Source organism: Eleutherodactylus coqui, chromosome 6 (assembly GCF_035609145.1).
Source record: "Eleutherodactylus coqui strain aEleCoq1 chromosome 6, aEleCoq1.hap1, whole genome shotgun sequence".
NCBI classification, from domain to species: Eukaryota; Metazoa; Chordata; class Amphibia; order Anura; family Eleutherodactylidae; genus Eleutherodactylus; species Eleutherodactylus coqui.
Genome location: NC_089842.1, coordinates 227,347,641 through 227,367,856, shown reverse-complemented (window position 1 = coordinate 227,367,856; position 20,216 = coordinate 227,347,641). Strand labels below are relative to the sequence as shown.

General features: G+C 46.1%; 1 protein-coding gene across 1 annotated transcript; it reads left to right on the top strand.

Annotated features, from left to right (window-relative positions):
- Positions 1-14,741: 14,741 nt before the first annotated feature.
- On the top strand, positions 14,742-19,120 carry LOC136633347 (uncharacterized). The gene is made up of 2 exons (XM_066609019.1): positions 14,742-15,190; positions 17,520-19,120. Exons 1-2 carry the CDS (start codon positions 14,866-14,868, stop codon positions 17,891-17,893), a joined length of 699 nt encoding a protein of 232 aa, XP_066465116.1. The 5' UTR covers positions 14,742-14,865; the 3' UTR covers positions 17,894-19,120.
- The last annotated feature ends 1,096 nt before the right edge of the window (positions 19,121-20,216 follow it).

The window sequence follows — 20,216 nt, the reverse complement described above, 5'->3', positions numbered from 1 at the left end:
TAGACATGGCAGAGGAGGAGGAGGGTTTGGAGGAGGTGGTATAAAACGCCGCAGATACCAGCACCGAGGTAGGACCCGCTATTCTGGGTTTGGGTAGGATGTGAGCGGTCCCAGGCTCTGTGGTTAAGTGGACCTTCCCAGTAACCGTGTTGGTGAGGGTACGATTTATGTTGCGGGAGACGTGCTGGTGTAGGGTGGGGACAACACACCAGGAAAAATAGTGGCGACTGGGGAGCGAGTAGCGAGGGACCGCCGCCACCATCATGTTTTTGAAAGCCTCAGTTTTCACAAACCTGTACGGCAGCATCTCCAGGCTGATTAATTTGGCAATGTGAACGTTTACAACTTTGGCATGCGGGTGGGTGGCGGCGTATTTCCACTTTCTCTCCAACGCTTGTGTTAGTGACAGTTGAACGCTGCGCTGAGAGACTTTGCTGGATGGAGTGGAGGACTGTTTAGGTGAGGGTGTGGGTGCAGGCCAGGAGGGGGATTGGATCTGTGTGGCAGGTTGTGGCACAGGGGAAGAGGCCTTCGTCCTACCTTGTAGGGTGCTTGGCCATCATATGCCTGTGCATGCTGGTGGTGGTCAGGCTGGTAGTGATGCTCCCCGGCTGATCTTGGTGCAACACAGGTTGCACACCACAGTTTGTCAGTCGTCTGCGCTCTCACTAAAAAACATCCACACTTTTGAACACCTAGCCCTCTGCACAGAGGATTGCTGCGAGGGGGTGCTTTGGGAAACAGTTGGGGGATTCTTCGCTCTGGCCCTGCCTTTACCCCTGGCCACTCCACTGCCTCTTCCAACCTGTCCTGCTGCTGCACTTGCCTCCCCCTCTGAAGCCCTGTCCTCAGTAGGCTTAGCAAACCAGGTGGGGTCAGTCACCTCATCGTCCAGCTGCTCTTCCTCCAAATCCCCTGTGTGCTCCTCCCTCGGAATTACTGCCCTTACTATTACCTCACTGACAGACAACTGTGTCTCATCATCCTCATCCACAAAAAGCTCTTGAGACAGTTGCCTTAAGTCCCCAGCCTCATCACCTGGACTCCGGGAACATTCCAAAGGTTGGGCATCTGTCACAACAAACTCCTCAGGTGAGAGAGGAACCATTTTTTCCCACTCATGGCAGGGACCCGAGAACAGTTCCTGGGAGTCTGCCTGCTCAGAATATGTGTGAGGAGGTTGAGAGGAAGAAGGAGCAGCCAGAGGATTCGGAGTTGCAGTCCCTAGGCCGGGAGTAGTGGACTGTGTAGAAGACTGGGTGGTCAATACATTGCTGGACGCATTTTCTGCCATCCATGACAGGACCTGCTCACACTGCTCTGTTTGTAATAAAGGTCTACCACTCGGACCCGTAAATTGTGATATGAAGCTGTGGAGCCCAGAAACTTTCCTCTCTCCTAATCCCGCAGCAGCTGGCTGTGATTCACCATGCCCAGGAACTCGGCCTGTGCCCACACCCTCTCTTGTCCTCGACTCTTACCCCTACTCCTTATCATGGTGGATTAAGAATAGAGCAGGGCCCAAATAAATTTACCCACTGTACAGTACTGACAACGGCGGCTTAATTCACCGCACACAGAGACTTGTAGATAGCGGAGGCTTTATGCTGTGACTTGAAAAATTTAACCCGCTGTCTTGCGTTGATAGCTAGGGGTAATTTACCGCTCACAGAGACTTGTAGATCAGGCAGGCTGTATGGAGTGGGAGAAGACTGTAAGGCCAGTGGATAGAGCTGGTAACTGCAGCTATCTTAACGCCACCAAGGAAAGGGTATTGTAAGACACTCAACGCAGCGGCACAGCTGAAATACTTTGCAGTGGCCCAGGAAATATTACAGTACTGTTTAGTGGTGAGACCTCTGTCTAATGTACTGCAGACAAAGAACAATATAACTACATATATTTGAACTACTTTGCAGTAGGCTAGGAAATTTTAGAGTGCAGTTACACGGTGAGAGCTCGTTGTACGACACTGCAGGCTGAGAACGCTATTACTGAAAGACTGGGAACAGGCCTAGATGCGTAATATAAAAGTTGGTGCACTACTGCTCCCAGCCAGCTGCAACTATAATGCACATGGTGAGATGTAGCCCTATGAAGGTCCGTTGGGGTTCTTGCACAGAGGATCAGGAGTCCTGTAAAACTTTCCCTATATAGGCAGCTCTGTCCCTAAACTCTGCGTAGTACACTGCAGACTGAGAACCCTATATCTAAAATGGCCTGCACAGCCCAAGATGCTTAAAAAAAAATGTGGTGCACTACTGCTCCCAGCCAGCCACAACAGTAATGTTGTAGCCCTAAGAAGGGCCATTGGGGTTCCCGAAGACAGGATCCTACGCTAACACTATCCCTGTATAAGCAGCAGCACTTTCCCTAACCACTTCCAGCATGCGTCTGAGGTGAGCCGCGGGCGGGACCAGTTTAAGTACTCGGTGGTCACCTGATCGGTGGGGGGGGGGGGGGGTGGAGGGCTGGCACGTCACAGCAGGAAGTGGTAATGCCTTCCCCGCATGTTTATTGGCTAGAAAATGGAGCTAAACATGCGGGGAAGGAAATGCAATTGACTCGAGTACCGCCTGGTGTTCGTCTCAAATAACGAGCATCTCGAGTACCCTAATGCTCGAACGAGCATCAAGCTCGGACGAGTGTGCTCGCTCATCTCTAATACTAGTTATATTCTTGCACATAGGGGGCAGTATTATCGTAGTTATATTCTTGTAGATATGAGGCAATATTATAGTTTTGGACAAGGAAGGCAGTATTATAGTAGTTATATTCTTGTACATAGGGGGCAGTATTATAGTAGTTATATTCTTGTACATAGGGGGCAGTATTAAAATAGTTATATTCTTGTACATAGGAGGCAGTATTATAGTGCAGCACCCCATAAGGTTACCCCAGACACTTGACAAATGTAGGGAGCTGGGAAGTTTAAGTGATGGCTTGTCACGGCGGCACTTACCAGACTCCTCTTCCCTGAGGGATGACACGCAGCCAAGGCCAAAGTATACTGCAGGCCACCGTTGACATCCCTAGGATAAGGAATGCCAATAACAGGATGATGGTGGTAGTAGGGGGGGCATTTGTCCTTTGGAACGCGCTACCAAAAAATATCCGGGCAATCACTGACACACTAAATTTCAGGTGTGCTCTAAAACGCACCTCTTCAGGAAGGCATACCATATCCCCTAAACCAAACCCCTCTGAACTCCATCTGATAATATGCTCCCTGTCCTACTGACTGCAGTTCCTGCTAGCCGTAATCACCCGGCACCTGCAGTCATACCGATTCTGCCACTATACGGCCTGACCATTGTCTGTGTGTATAGCATCCCTCACTCTCCACCTTGCCATACTGTGCACATCTCCAGCCCCTCTAACTTCTGTATCACCCCATTATTTGTAATATGTAAGCAACTAAGCATGTTGGAGCAGGACTCTCATCCCTATTGTTTCTGCCAATTGATTACTTCATGTAACCGCGGTCTTGTTTTATTTCCCCTGTATTGTAAGCGCTGTGGAATATGTTGGTGCTATATAAATAAAGAATATTATTAGTAGTAGTTGTCACGGTTGAGGCCACCGTTCCTACTGGTGGCCTCAACCAGAATGTCGGTTTGCAGTGTCAGGGAAAATTTCTAAGTACAGCACCAATCAGGCCCACCCCACTTGCCCTGCTGCCGGCGGTAAAGAAGAGACACCACACGGAGGTCTGGTATAGTTCCTCACACGGGGACATGACTGCGCTGCGCCCTTTATTACAGATTACATGAGATCTTATACCCTTTGGTCTCATCACTAGGAATGGGTAATGGTCTCATTGGCTCAAATTCACCGCATAACCATATATGGAAAGTCTGGATTTCCGGCCTGAGACAGTGAAAGTTCAGATGCATAGTTGAACGGTCTTTTTCCCGGCGCCTCTGGGAAAACAGCCAAGTACACGCGGCCTTGTGTCTGGTTCTTCTTTGCTGTGTTTAAAATACATTTTGTCTTCGCCTGGCAAGGCCTTTGGAATATCTGGTGTAAGGCGAAGTATTAAGTTTTTCATAGAGTTAGTACATATAAGAATAAAGTTAGTATACATATAAAAAGAAAGGCACATAACTATATCTATATAAATGTATATATTCCAGTGTTTTCTTTTCTACCTACAAGGATATATATGTATCCTTCTCAAACCCCCCTAAAAACTTAATACGGAGATCAAGCACCAGGCCTCATACTCTCCCTTGGTCGCCTCTGCCTTGCGTCAGGGTTTCCCCACTGCCCGTAAGGCCCTACTCCTAGGAGGGGGATCCCTACCTCACCTCAGAAGGAGGCCATGGATTCCCTGGGCTCATTTCCGGGCATCCATTCCCTCTATCTGTACAAGTTAACACCCCTCAGGGTGTGCCCTCGCTCGAACCTAAGGTCTTCTGCACTATCCCTAGGCAAATGGGAAGTCCACTGACAATCCATCTTAGGAGATCGGGACAGGCGCAGTACTAGTACATTTCTCCATTCTTCTGGTAACGTACGTGGTTGGCATAATCGGAACTGGCTCTTCATCTTTTTCAAACAAGGGAAACGTTGGTCACATTATCCAGTCCCTTACTCATACTCTTTTTGATCAAAGGGATAATACACATACAGGAAATTACATACCCCACCTCTTTCTGCTAAAATCATATCCAGGGCCACTCTATTTTGGAACGCCATGGATGCAGTGGGCCCTAACTGGTCAGCTAACCCTTGCAAAGCATCTCTGGTGTAGTTTACAAATCTCTGCTGATTGTAATAGATATAATTCATCCAATCTACATTATTATTAACAGTGACAATAGCAAATAAGGACTCAAAACCTGCTTTAACCTGATCTCTAGAATTAAATTAATCTGACACCCCCCTTGGCACTCCTATTGCATCTATGTATACATGTGGGTCAAAGTTACCACCTGGAGTGTCAACGTCTCTCTTAGCACAATGTGGTGTTGGATTCTCACATCAGTGTAGTCTTCATATTGCACATTTGATTGTATTAATTTGTTCTGATCCCTGAAACACGGGGCTAGTGTACAGTAGTCAAAGGTGTGTGTTAGAGGAATTGTACCACATTATAGCATGTAAAGGATATGCAGGATCATGAGTTTTTTCAGTGCGAAGTGTGGATCCAAGTGGGCTTTCCTTCGAGCTTGACTGCAGTTGGGATGGTGAGCAACATCTGGTAGGGACATTCAAACAGGGTCTCTCTCTCAAACTTTTTTACATAGACCCTGTTACCTGATTTCAGATTGTGACACTCAACTGTAGGACCTGGGAGAAAAGCAGAGACTGCAGAATGCATTATTGACAATTCCTTGGAGAGGCCTATGACAAAATTAACAAGAAAATCATTTCCAAAACTCAGCTACTGTGGCATGTACCCTCCGGAGAAAAAGAAAAACTAATCAAAGACACTCAATTCAAGATTTGCCCATTTCCTCCATTGCCTTTTGTATCTACTTTCCCACTACTCCGCGGGCGGTAGGGTGTGTGAAAAGCCTGAAATATACCCAAATAGACATGATGTGTTGCATTATTTCACCTGTGCAGTGTGTACCTTTGTTTGACTCAATCACTTCCGGTGCCCCGTATCTGCGGATTACCTCATTCATGAGCTTCTGTGCGGTTACCTGCTTATTTACTTTGGTAACAGGGTAGGTCTCTCCAACCTGAAAAGAAATCAACAACAACAAGCACATATTCATGCTTCCCAACAAGTAGGAGCTGAGTGTAGCCAATTTGCAATCTCTGAAATGGGTAGAGTGGCCCTGGCAAGTGTGATGTGGCAAATTTACTTCTGCCCTGTTGCTTACTGCAAAGATCATGCAAAATTGGACAAATGATGCAGCAGCTACAGAAAACCCAGGAGCCACCCGTCCTCGTTCAAGCGTCGACATCATTGCTGCTTTGAGAGGTGCGTCTTTCCGTGCATCAGCTGGGCCATCATGGGGCACAGGGATCGTGGTGGGCAAGTGCTGTTGACTGTTCGCCATATACCGTCCCTTTTTAGTCCATTTTTCCTTTTCTTCCTTGCTGGCTTGTAACTGTAAAGTCTTTAGCATATCAAAGTTCAAAGTTATTATCAAAGTCCAAAGTTTTTATCAAAGTTCAAAATGTAGTCAAAGTCCAAAGTTATTGTCAAATTCTTCTTCTTCTTTTCTTCCACGGCTTGAGGGCCGCTGCCTTTGCTGTGTGGCCTGTGATGGCGTTGCCTCTTGTTTCTCCGGTGTAGGAATTGGTGTGAGCTTTCCACTTTGTTAGGTAGAAGTAGAGCCTCCATGAGGCTCTGCACTGCTGCATCATTCTTAATTGGCTGTCCTGCTAAGGTAAAAAACTGTCTGGCCTTCCATGTTGGGCCGTAATCATGAGCTATGCCAAATGCATACCGGGAGTCAGTGTAAATGTTTGCCGTCTTACCTGTGGCCACTCTAAACGCCTCCGTGAGTGCTTTTAATTCCGCTTCTTGTGCTGAGACATGCGGAGGCAGAGATTCTGCTTTTACCGTGTCATGTTGTGTTACGACTGCATAACCGGAGTGGAGTTGTCAATCACCCTGGGTACCATCTATAAAAAATAACTCAAAATATGCATTAACAAGGGCTTTCAGTAACTTTTTAAAACTTAAATTTTCTTGTTGCATCACTGCTAGACAATCATGCTGATATTCTATTTCAAAAAGATTAGAATCTTGTTGCAAAAAAATTTAAAATGGCTGATTTGCAATACCTAGATTACCTATGCCTTCTCCTCCCCCCCTTTAAACCAGGGTACTCAATTGGAACAAGAGTACCCGGTTTCAAGGTAGTATCACATTGTAAAAAGATTTGATGGATGCAGATAAGGCCTGTAAAATGTTAGCACCAATAACAGAGACATGAGTTACATCAGGTCAGAATAACCTACAAACACCTATTAATATTGGAAATGTGATATGCTTTAAGTGAATTCATTATTAATCTGATCCTGCCTGCAATGTCTTATCAAATCTGAGAGAGAAAAAAAAACAAAAAACTTTTACTAGCTGCTCAAGATCCTCACCCCCTCCCTTGTGGACAAGAGGGATGAAACATTACGTACTTTTACATCATCTAGCTCCACCCCTTCGATATTGGTCGCTTGCGTCTTTTTTCACAACTTCATTTCAGCTGTACAGTCTAAGCATCCACACCACAACCAAGCAAAGTCCCATGCATGGGGGGGGGACCTCCATCCCTAGTCAATATCTGCATCACACATTCCACACTCACCACAGCTTGAACACGGGTCACTAACTCTCATCCATCCATGCGCTCAAGTCTGCTCCGTCACCCCCTATTGAAGGTGTACCAGTACATACAGATGCACAGAAAAAAAAAGTTTGACAAACAAACATACATCAGTTGAAAAACATTGAGGTGAGTGCTATAGTGTTATAAAGTACATGATTCTATTGAGATGAGATTGTGAATGAGCGCTATCTTTGACAAATTATGTGAAAAAAGTTTGCTGAGTGACTGAGACATTCTATCTTTCTTATCTACTGAAGCTATTATATGCTATATTAAACGCTGACGTATTTTAGAATGCGTGGGTATCTTTCTGCCCCCCTTGTCTTTCTTTCTCTGTATTTGACCCTGAACAAAAAGTGAAGTCTGAAAGCCCCCACCTTTGCAAAATATCTGTTATCTCTCTACGAATATGAAACACAGACTGAATAAGTTGTTTTAGTTTAACTATTCCCTGCATTTAAACTCATAATTAACACATATGCTGGGACCTTCTGACAAATTTAACATGTTTTGCATTTTCAACCCCTGTATAAGTAAGAATATACCTTAGAAATTGCTATATTTCCTGCCTACTAAGACAGTATAATTAATTTAATTCATTTCAAGCCTCCATTCCATTTAAGCAAGCAAAGATATTTTCCAGGGTCATTATTTCATTCTCTCTGCTTTGTTATCGCTTGACCTTGAAAACGAGACACAGACTGCAGCTTCAAGTAAACAAACCCTTCTCCTCTAAAAGCAAGCTCAGTTAACCATTTGCACACATATATATATACATATATACACATATATACATCTATATCTACCTAGTATTATACACCTTTAAACAAATAATGTGTACATACTTAACTTTCTCTGACTGTCTCTCTCTCCTCCTCACTCCAGCACTTTCTAGCAAACCTTGGTCTTTCAAGGCACGCTTCTTGGTCCTAAAGACCTCCTAGTCACCATACTGTAATCTACCGTGCAGGTCCGTGTTACACATTTTCATAAGCGTTTTCTTACAGTTTACAAATTGGGACCCTTGTCTCTCCGTCATCAATTGATCCGCGCGGCGGCAGCCCTTGAGGGGCTCTGTCTTCTTTAATAAGGTCTTACGTATATTCGAACAACAATAACAATAACAATAACATGCTCCATAGAATGCATCCCTCTTAATTTCCAAATTGTCAGCCCCTTATATACCGGCAAAACAGAGGGTCCCTTCTCCTATGGAACCAGCCTCACAGAATGCATCTCTCTGAAATCAAATCGTTAGCCCCATATATAAGGCAAAACAACCAAGAGTCCCTTCTCCTATGAAGCCTGTCTCACAAAATGCATCCCTCTTAATTTTCAAATTGTTAGCCCCTTATATACTGGAAAAACAATCAAGGGTCCCTTCTCTTATGAGACTAAATGAGAAGAAAGAGAAAAAAATTCTGCAGATACAACAAACAACCTTCACTATCGTTAAAATGCTACGGACTTCAGCAACAAATAGACTACAGACTAGTTCCTGGGTGAGCGATTGGTGCGCATATCACGGTCAGTGGTCCGTGACGGCAAACCCGAAGCCCACGAGTTACCGTGTAGAACTCTTAACCCAACCCGTCTGGTCACAAAACACAGATAGTCCCTCCTGCTGCAAGACTCGCAGTGTAAAACACAACATAAATATATGCTGGTCTTACCTGGAGTTCTGTGAGTTGATCAGGCTCGGTTTGCAGCAGGACGGCTTCCCCGTGGCGTGGATCCGGGTGGACAGGGCTGCACGGCTCCGGTTTTGTCGCCCCACGTTGGGCGCCAATTGTCAGGGAAAATTTCTAAGTACAGCACCAATCAGGCCCACCCCACTTGCCCCGCTGCCGGCGGTAAAGAAGAGACACCACACGGAGGTCTGGTATAGCTCCTCACACGGGGACATGACTGCGCTGCGCCCTTTATTACAGATTACATGAGATCTTATACCCTTTGGTCTCATCACTAGGAATGGGTAATGGTCTCATTGGCTCAAATTCACCGCATAACCATATATGGAAAGTCCGGATTTCCGGCCTGAGACAGTGAAAGTTCAGATGCATAGTTGAATGGTCTTTATCTTGATACGGCGCCTCTGGGAAAACAGCCAAGTACACGCGGCCTTGTGTCTGGTTCTTCTTTGCTGTGTTTAAAATACATTTTGTCTTCGCCTGGCAAGGCCTTTGGAATATCTGGTGTAAGGCGAAGTATTAAGTTTTTCATAGAGTTAGTACATATACGAATAAAGTTAGTATACATATAAAGAGAAAGGCACATAACTATATCTATGTAAATGTATATATTCCAGTGTTTTCTTTTCTACCTACAAGGATATATATGTATCCTTCTCAGCAGTATATCTTACTGCAAACCGACATTCCACTATATGAAACAACTAGCAGCAACTTAAGGTGAGATGCTACTTTCAATTTAAATGTGCATCTCTTGTACTTTGGCTCACTCCACTCTCATTCAAACTGCAATTGTACAGGAAATCTCTCCTCTGCTTCCATCTTCACCACAAGTAAGCTCTAGGCTGGACCTGGGAGAGTCTATTGAACTAAAATATATGTGGACTTTTCTAAAGCATTTGACACTGTACCGCATAATAGGCTAATATACAAAATGAGGCAGCTCGGATTGTGTGAAAACGTGTGTATCTGGGTAAAGAATTGGCTCAGAGATAGAAAGCAGAGGGTAGTAATAAATGGTTCATACTCTGATTGGGCCACCATCGCTAGTGGGGTGCCACAGGGTTCAGTATTAGGCCCCATTCTGTTCAACATATTTATCAATGACCTGATAGAGGGGCTGCCCAGTAAAATAATAATATAATGGAAGACAATATGAAGCTACAAAAGGACCTGGATAAGCTGGGGGCTTGGGCAGAAAAATGGCAAATGAAGTTCAATGTGGATAAATGTAAGGTTATCCACATGGGCAGGAGAAACGGATGTCACCAATATACTCTAAAGGGGGTACTGCTAGGGAAAAGTGATATGGAAAAAAACCTGGGGGTACTAGTGGATTGTAGACTAAACTGGAGTAACCAATGCCAGTCAGCTGCTGCAAAAGCTGATAAATTATTGGGGTGCATTAAAAGAGGTATAGGGGTGAGGGACGAGAATATTATCCTCCCACTATATAAGGCACTTGTTAGGCCTCACATGGAATACTGCGCACAATTCTCGTCACCGGTGCTCAGAAAGGATGTTACAGTGCTGGAGGGGGTTCAAAGAAGGACAACTAAACTAATACATGGAATGAAGGGACTGGAATACCCAGAGAGGCACCAAAACTGGGATTATTTATTCTAGAAAAAAGACGGCTAAGGGGCGACCAAATAACCATGTATAAGTACATGAGGGGACAATACAAGGATCTCTCCCATGATCGGTTTATACCCAGGACTGCGACGGTAACAAGAGGGCATCCGCTACATCTAGAAGAAAGCAGGTTTCATCATCAACACAGAAAAGGGTTCTTTACTGTAAGAGCAGTGAGACTGTGGAACTCTCTGCCTGAGGACGTGGTGATGGCAAAATCCATAGAGGAGTTTAAAAGGGAACTAGAGGGGAAGGATATTATAGGTTATAAATCTTAGGTTAATTGTTAATCCGGGTATACAGGCAGGTAGGAACTATTAGGGGTTGATCCAGGGAACAGTCTGACTGCCATTAGGGAGTCGGGAAGGAATGTTTCCCCCAAAAGGGCTAATTGGCTTCTGCTCTTGAGGTTTTTTGCCTTCCTCTGGATCAACAACACAGGAGGATAATATGCTGGACTAGATGGACATTGTCTTCATTCGGCCTTACATACTATGTTACTGTTACTATGTGGCTCTGTGTTAGAACTCTCTCAGAAGACAAGATGGAAGACTACAGATTGAAGAACCTTTCCACTCTCCATCACTCCTATTTATACCCTCACTTATACCACATGACATGACAGACTGATACATTTACAGGCAGACCATGATTTTATTAAAAGTTAACCTCTCAAGCGCCGCAGCTGTGCAATACACACTGGAAATAACAAGACAAGCTTTGCACAGTGCAACCACATAAGACAAACATGTATGACATTCATGGAGGGAACCAGGATGGTGTACTGGGCCACTACAATAGTAGATATATTCTTGTACACAGAGGGCAGTATTAAAGTAGTTATATTCTTGTACATATAGAGCAGTATTATAGTAGTTATATTCGGTATTCTTGTATCTTGTCACCACTGAAAATGTGGGTGGTGACAAGATAGTTGGTGCTTGACAGGGGGGTGATGCCCCCTGTTCCTGATAGGCTGTAAGATATCTGTTTCACAGCAGGTCTAGGCGTTGAGCACAGACCTGCTGTGACTGTAGGCACCGGCCTCCGCACAGCATCGTTACACTGGCTATGGGCTGTCTTTACCAGGGCTGCTGTCACTGTTGGCGGCTGCAGTCTCCCTGGTGCCGGCCTCCCCCCAGGCTGTACCTGTGGCCTCTCCTTACCGTGGCCGCTGTCACTGTTCCCGGCGGCACTTTCCTAGGCCGCATTAGCGGCAGCAGACTCCCAGCAGCAGTGCTGCACTCTGTGTGCCCTCTCCTTTCCGGCGCCGCTGTCAGTATTTCCGGCTGAAGTGTTACCGCCTGCCAGCAGTGTCAACATCTGCGGGTCCGCTCCCTTGTAGGGGCTGGCAACGAGGCATTGGAGAGGCATTGGTCCACAGATCTCTGTGCTTCCAAGCGCCGGTGGGGCAGATACATCTGTCTTTGCGGCCAGCAATGTAATTCCCCCCCACATGTAGAAGCAGGCTGTTCTCCGGGCAAACACCACAATCATTGTTGCCTTGCCAGGAGGGTTAGGGTTAGGGGTGTTTTAGGGTCAGGCTTACATTACATTTTCTCCTACATAGAAGCTTTTTAAGCTACTACTGTAAACCTAACACCTACACTAATCCCTAACTGTCCAAGCAAGGCCACAATCAAACACATTGTGCTGCTAGGACCTTAGAAAATTCACCAATGAGGAGCTAGGGGGTGACACTGGCGTTCCTGCATCCAAGCCCTGTCAAACCCCTAGCTTCCTGGTGGTGACAAGATACAATAACATCGTTATATTCTTGTACATAGGGGCAATATTATAGTTATGTTCTTGTACAAAGGGGGCAATATTATAGTCCTGGACATGGGGGGCAGTATTATGGTAGTTATATTCTTGGACATGGGACAAGTAATATCATGCAAAAAAACATTTAAACGTACAGTATCAAATGGATTTCGTGGCAAGAACAAACACGGGCACCTGTTTAACATATATGCATTTCGCTATGCAGAACTTATGATGCAGAGTAAAACTGAGAAATATGTGGAGTTGTTGATTCAGGGATTATTCTGATTGATAGATTGGGAGGGTATTATTGTATCTTGATGCCACCGGAAGCCAGGGGTTTAACAGGAGGAATGCCCCGTCACACCCCTAGCTCCCTATATGGTCAAGGCTGGAAGGTCCTAGCAGCACAGTGTGCATTGATGTGTGCCAGCCGTGCAGCCTTAGGCCTTAGTCAGACGGGCGTTTTTTGCCGCGATTTGCGGATCGCATGACGGATGCGCATCCGCAAATCGCGTGACCGGTGCGCGCAAGTCGCCCGCAAATCGCCCGAAAATCTGCTCCTAGCCGCGTTTCATTAGAAACGGGCCGGAGCTGTCCAGCGCATTGCATTCAATGGAGACGGCAATACAGCCGTCTCCATTGAAAGCAATGCGCTGCGGGCGAGCCCGGGATGAATTGTCGGTAAGGGCTTAAATATATAAGCCCTTACCTGCAATCCATCCTAAAATGTGTTAAAATAAAAAAAAATTGCATTCTCACCTTCTGCCTGCAGCTCCGGGCAGCCGTCCTGCAGTGGGTGTGAAGGGGGTGTGAGTCAGACCTGCCCCCTGATTGGCTCAGCGCTGAGCCAATCAGAGGCATGCCTCACTCACACCCATTCATGAATTCATGAATGGATGTGAGTCAGACCTGCCCCTGATTGGCTCAGCGCTGAGAGGCAGCAGTCACTCACCCATTCATGAATTCATGAATGGGTGTGTGAGTGAAACCGGCCTCTGATTGGTCAGGCTGTGACCAATCAGAGCAGATCATTCAGCAGGCGGGGATTTTAAAGCCCCGCCGGCTGAATAGTGCCGAGAAGCAGTTCAGGAGAACTGACAGCGGCCGCGGCTGGACTCCGGCTGCAGCGGAAAGGTGAGTATACAATTTTTTTTTATTTTAACACATTTTAGCATGAATTGCAGGGAAGGGTTTATATATTTAACCCCTTCCCGACAATTAACCCCGCGCACGCCGGCAGCCCATTGCTTTCAATGGAGCGGCTGTATTGCCGCTCCATTGAATTCAATGGGCAAACATCGTTCTTCTCTGCCACAGCTGTTACAGCTGTGGCAGAGAAGAATGATTTGTCTTCTATATGTTCTCAATGGGGTCGGCGCTGCTGCCGCCGGCCCCATTGAGCGCATATACAGAAGCGAACAGGAATCGCAGATCGCAGATAGGTGCGATCTGCGATTTTTTGTTCTATAATTTTTCGGACGAGCGCATAAAAAGCGCTCATGTGTCCGATATCATTGCGAAGCAATGGTTTTAAAAAATCGCCGGACGCATGCGCATGCGCAAATCGCGGCAAAAAACGCCCGTCTGACTAAGCCCTTAAGCTGAGGGTTTGTGTTCTTCTTAGGTGTACAATATGAGCTGTAAATGCTGATATGTTACTGCTGTAACATGACATCATTAACATCTAATATTGTACACCTAAGACAATTAACCCTCAGGCTAAGGTGGCAGCACTGGCACAAATCAATGCACACGCTGCAGCAATTAGTGTCACCAGAGGAGCTGTCCCCGACTCTGGGCCACATCCATCTCAACTCTGAGTCCCGGCATCCGGCTGTCAATGTTGTGCCGACTGCCGCAACTCTGTGCTCCCTGACGTGCGCTCCCCCCGGTCACGGCTCGCAATGCTGCCACATGCGGCGCTTGTGCTCTGGTGGCTGGGCCGCCACCTCAGTGCTGTGTCCCAGCAGCCGCCTGTCAGCTCCATGCTTGCCGACCCCGCCGCCTCTCTGCTCCCTCAGCACTACTCCCCGGCTCACCGCTGCCAATGTGATCCCTCGCTCACCACTGCCAGCTGGGATTCGGAAGTGGCCTTGCAGGACCTACAGGGCTACCAGATGTGCAGCCAATCACGAACAGGGGGCGTTATACCCCTGTCAATCTTGACTCCAGTAGGACTTCCTGGTGGCGTCAAGATACAATAATACCGATTGGGAGGTAATATTCTGATCTGGATTGATATGTTTATTTGCAGTCTTTCACAATGTTACTATGCTACAATGTGTTCCTGGAACATAGAAACAAATGACATAAACTGTAGCAATCTGAACTACACCCAGAGGGACACCACAACAAGTGGTACATGTCTGTACATGTCTATTCTAGTCCAACTGGAAAACAATATTATATCGCTGTAAGCCTTTCATGAATCATTTTTCTCTGATCCACTGTTTGATTCGGTAGCAGGAGAAGAGCCCATCATGTTTAGTGCTCCTCAGGTTGAGATACTCATCAACGAAGTCTCCCAGAACCTACACCAATTATTTGGGACTTCAATAGAGAACAGAATGAATGCCTGGAGAGAAGTAATGGAGGAAGTGAACAAAGCAGGTCCGACAAGCCAGACCCTCGAAGAATGCCGAGTTAGATGGAATAACTACAGAACAAAACTGAAACGCCAAGTCAGAAAGAAATCAGAAATCCTTCACCTGCTGGACACCATTTTAAGTGAAAGAGATATGAGGATCGTCCGATACTTTCATATCGATGAAGCTGTTCGCATGGAACTTGAGGAAAACCGCCCAGGTAAGTGTAGAAGTCTTTTTGGTCATAATCATGATTCCAAAGACCATGTTATGTCAAGAGTGCTTTTTTTTTTTTTTTTCATCTTTGTTTTAGAACTTTGGGTAGGTTGGATGGGTGAGGCTAATCTAAACTAAAAATAATTACTGTGCTAATACAGTGGTACCTCGGGATGTGAGTGCCTCAGCTTGCAAGTTTTTTGACTTGCGAGTAGGCTCTTTCCCAAATTTTTGCTCTGATTTACGAGCAAAAACTCGGGGTATGAGCCTGCTTGCACGTCAAAAAACTCGCAAGCTGAGACTCAGGGGGGATATCTATACTCACTTGTCACTGGCGTTTTGACCTTGCAATGGTCTGCGGCGTTGTTGCAGGCTGGCGCTTCCTCCTCCATGCCTTTACAGAGCCTTGCTTTCTGGATGCGGGGCTTGAATGCCCTGCTTCCAGCAAGCTAAGCTCTGATTGATTAACTCAGCGCCGCGTCAGCAAATGAAAGATGGTGCTGGGTTGGCCAATCACAGGCATTAAATTACATTGTCCGTGTGGAGGAAGGAGCGACAGCCTGCAGCATTGCCGCAGATCATCGGGGGAATGCCAGCCGTAGATGAGTATTGTTTTTTGTTTTTTTTTCTTGCAGTTTCCCCATTAAAATGCATTGTAATGTATTAATGGCGTTTCAATGCATTTCAATGGGGAAAAGTGCTTTGACATATTCGTTTTTTTGCTTTACGAGCTCCGTCTCGGAATGGATTAAACTCGTATGTCAAGGCACCGCTGTATAGCATGTGGTTTTTGTACACAGGCCGATTTTATTTATTTTTTCTTTATTATTAGGCCACACCATTAATCCATGTGTTTAGTGTCCCCTAATTGTTTGTGTCCATTCCAAAAAGATGAGGAACCGAAATGCTATAGCAGAGTTCTGTATCCAAACCTAAGTGATCGTGCGAGCTGAGTGAGTGTGTGTGGCTGTATGCTAACTGTTCTGCGTTGTAACTCTATTGCGCCATACTGCTGGACGAGATGTGAGCGCATTGGGCATTTGATCCTCGCTCTAAATGAGCAGCTTGCAACACTGAGATCCACCTGCACTATAGAAAGGAGTTTGCTGCTCACTGAGCTGGCACTCGTTGGGGTAGATGTGGGGGTTGATGGAAGTCTCTGTGTCGACTTCCGTGTAGTGGTCGGTGCTTGTAACTGCAGGCATGGCTCCTATTGAAATCAATGCAAGGTCGGCGCAGAGACTTCTGCTGCTTCAGCTCTGATCTCTGTGTATAGCTGATTGTTTGGACCCTAGCCGATCAACTATTGATGACCTATCCTGAGGTTAGGTCATTATTAGAGATGAGCGAGCCTATTCGGCCATGCCCCTTTTTCGCCTGAGTACCGCGATTTTCGAGTACTCGGGCGAAAAGATTCGGGGGGGCCCCGTGGGTGAGTGGGGGGTTGCAGCGGGGTGTGGGGGAGAGAAGGAGAGAGAGAGGGCTCCCCCCTGTTCCCCGCTGCTACCCCCCGCTCCGTCACGCCTCCCCCCGCCCCCCGGCGCCCCCCGAATCTTTGCACCCGAGTACTGAAGTACTCGAAAATCGCGGTGCTCGATCGAGTAATTACTCGAAACGAGTAGGTTCGCTCATCTCTAGTCATTATTAGTATTTTCCACAGAAAACTCCTTAAACTGTGAGGGCTGAATGGGGCTCTTCTCCTGCAGGGTCTATGACTCACTGAAGTAAACCGCTGACCGACTTGCTCTTTAACTCCAGTGACAGTCTCTCGACTCTTCACTCCCCTCTTCTGCTGCTGCCTTCTTAGGAGTGCTAAGGCTGAGCTAAGAGGACCCACAGCAATCGGCTTCTTAGACTGGGAAAGTGGGTAAGAGGACGGCACAGCACTAATCTCAGGGCAGGGCATCAGAAAGAAGAGTCAGAGTGAAGCATGGAAAAGCTAATTTCAGCATCTACTGCTGTGCTGTCAGCGCCTGTCCATACCTTCCCTTCTTGTTGCACCCAGGGCACATGCCCCACCTGCCCTCATATTATGACCCTGTCTAGGACTCTGTGTTGCTCCAGAACGCAAACACCATGGGGGACTCGGGGTCCTCTGAGTTTGTTTACAGTGGGTGATATCTGGAATGAAACATTAGTTTAGTCAATGTGCTTGGCTAGTCTGGCTGCTTCCGTGCACGGTGGTGATTTATGGGAATAAAAACTTATGACTTGTTTCTCTTTTAAGTTGGCCATACGTACTGCAGGAGAGATCTGTCTGAAACGCACTTGTTAGGTTGCCAGATATTATTCCCAACTCTACCACATGTATCTAATTTGGTGTTTTTCTCTAGATAATTTGATTATTGAAGATGACCCTGATGGAGGACCGCTCTCTGTGTCCCATAATGACAGGTTGCCGTCTTCACTGTTGCTATCTTCAGAGCAACCCTCGACCTCACAACTACCTGTGGCATCAGATGGTACAACTGATTTCGTCAGGGCTGATGAATCTCAACAGCGACCAAAAGATTTGAATGCTAAATTAGAGCATTTAATTAAACTGCAAAAATGCACCAATGGCCTCCTGACAAGTATAAGGGATGGCATTTGCGACAGCGTGGATGAGCAGAAGGAAATGCTACGTATGCAAAAGCTTATGTCCACTCAGGAGACAGCGAAGGATTACAGTGGTGTCTATGAAGTTAGTTTGAAGAGGAAAAACTAGAAAGAGACATTGTTAAGACAGGCCTTTGATTCAGAGAGGTTGCAGAGAGGTGGAGGAGTTTGCTTCGGGGCTCATGATGGCATATAGAAAAGGAAGAAATTTGAATGATTAATTAGTCCATACTATGGTAGAGGCAGAAAGAGGTCCTAGGCGGAGGTTCTTAAAGGGGTTCTGACACAAATAATCTTTTTATGCTTTAGCAGCCATTGTTCCCTGGTCTGCCTAATGGACCCAGGGAACCCATGGTTTAATGGCTGCTAAAGCATAAAAATCTTATACTTACCTGTTCTCCTGTTGTTGTTTACATCGGGGGGTCATCTCCCGGCAGCATATTAGCAGTATCTGCTTAGGTTAAGCAACCTGACTAGAGCCACCTGATTGGTGCACGCTGTGCAGTCACGTGGTGCCGAAGAGCCAATCAGGTGGCTCTAATCAGCAGCGCTGCTTAACCTAAGCAGAAAGTGCTAATATGCCTCCCGGCAGGCAGTCTTCTTCCTCCAGCAGCCACGCCGCTCCGGGATCGCGCGCATGCGCAGTGGAGAGGTGCCCTCTGACAGGAGTCAGGACGGGCCGCGTCTCCACTGCGCATGCGCAGCACTCCGGAGTTCAGCAGGACGAACGGGCCGCCCACAGCAAGCACTGCTTGTGACGTAGCTCCCGTCCGTTGACCTCGGAAGTGCCTGACGGACGGACCAGAGCCAGGAAGCAGTCTTTTTGACCGCTCCTGCTCTGCTTTAAAGGCACAGAAGAAGATGCCGGCTGGAGGGGACATGCCTGGCGATCGGGCCAGGCCAGGCAAGGTGAGTACAAATTTTTTTTTTTCATGTCAGAACCCCTTTAAGTTACGACAGCAGGCATAACCTAAACAGGAGAAATTACCCTTAACATGCAATGCTCTTTGGGAAAAAGCTTTGCAAATGAGTGATGAAATATTCCTTCTTAGCACCACCTACTGGAAGGCAGCTTCCCTATAGGCCAACTTAGTACACCACACAGATACGGGAGTCAGATTGCAACACATTTTGTAAATTTTTAAAAACTTGTAATTCTTAAATATGTCTAAAAAGCTCAAACCCCGCCTCCTTTTCGATACAGTTTGGAATACTGAAGTGAGAGGGGTAAAATCCTTTCTTTTTGGTGTAAATCAATAAATATGTATTTCTTTTGCTTGGTTCTCTCCCCCTTATCTTTTCTGTACCCAACCTAAAAAATTTACAAATAAACAATTCACATTAAAAAAATGTGTCTAATTTGTCTTGCGTCAGAAGTCAACATTTATGAGGAGAAGAACACCCCCCAAAAATGCTTGCAGAAAAAATTGCATGACAGGACTTGTAGCTAGTTATGGGGTGAAGATAGTTGAGGTTATCATCAGTAACAAAGTCCTCCAGTGGGTGGGGCGGCAAAGACACACTGGACTCGCAGATGAAATAAAACTTACGTCAGTTTTATTTTAAGGTACACTCCAAGCCAAACAAAACAGAAACGTCCATATAATATCTGCCACGGTGCACCACGCAGGGTGCTCAGGTCCTGCTGCAAGACTGTATGTCACTCCTCAGGCTGTCAGACACTGACTCCCTAGGGCTGCAGTCTTTTATGCCCCAGTAACGGGGTCAATGCCTACAGCTGAGTTCTCTGGGAACCAGGCTGAAAGAGCCTGGGAGGGAGATATATTCCATCCACGACTTCACCCTTTAACTGCCTTCATGTTCTCTGATAGTAGATGTTTCCTTGTCTTCTACATCCAGCCCAGGCCACTATGATAACTTCTTCTGGGCGTCTGTATCTTTGGTCTCTCACTACTACAGCCCATCCACAGTCATTATAGCAATACAAATATAAAGAACTGTTAGATGCTTTATCTTGCCACAATATTTAGTCCCATGGGCTGACTATGGCTTCAATAAGATCCCACAGGGAGAATTGTTATTAGTGTATGAATTATCGCAACGAAAGAGCAGAACATTAAGAGAAATTACTTTTAACGAATGGTTTCCCAGCAACACATTTCTCTGTCCCTGTTCCTAAATTCTCTGTTTCCACTCACATACCTAACATGACAGTTAGGATATTCCCCACTGGCTTTGGACCAAAAACTCTCACCACTGTACAGGGGCGGCATTATAGTAGTTCTATTCTTGTACATAGGGGGCAGTATTATAGTAGTTATATTCTTGTACATAGGGGAGCAGTATTATAGTAGTTATATTCTTGTACATAGGGAGCAGTATTATAGTAGGTATATTATAGTACATAGGGGTCAGTATTATAGTAGTTATATTCTTGTACATAGGGGAGCAGTATTATAGTAGTTATATTC

Coding starts and splice junctions, on each gene's coding strand:
- LOC136633347 (XM_066609019.1), top strand. CDS start 14,866: ATGTTTAGTGCTCCTCAGGTTGAGATACTCATCAACGAAGTCTCCCAG. Junction 15,191..17,519: donor ACTTGAGGAAAACCGCCCAG/GTAAGTGTAGAA, acceptor GTTTTTCTCTAG/ATAATTTGATTATTGAAGAT.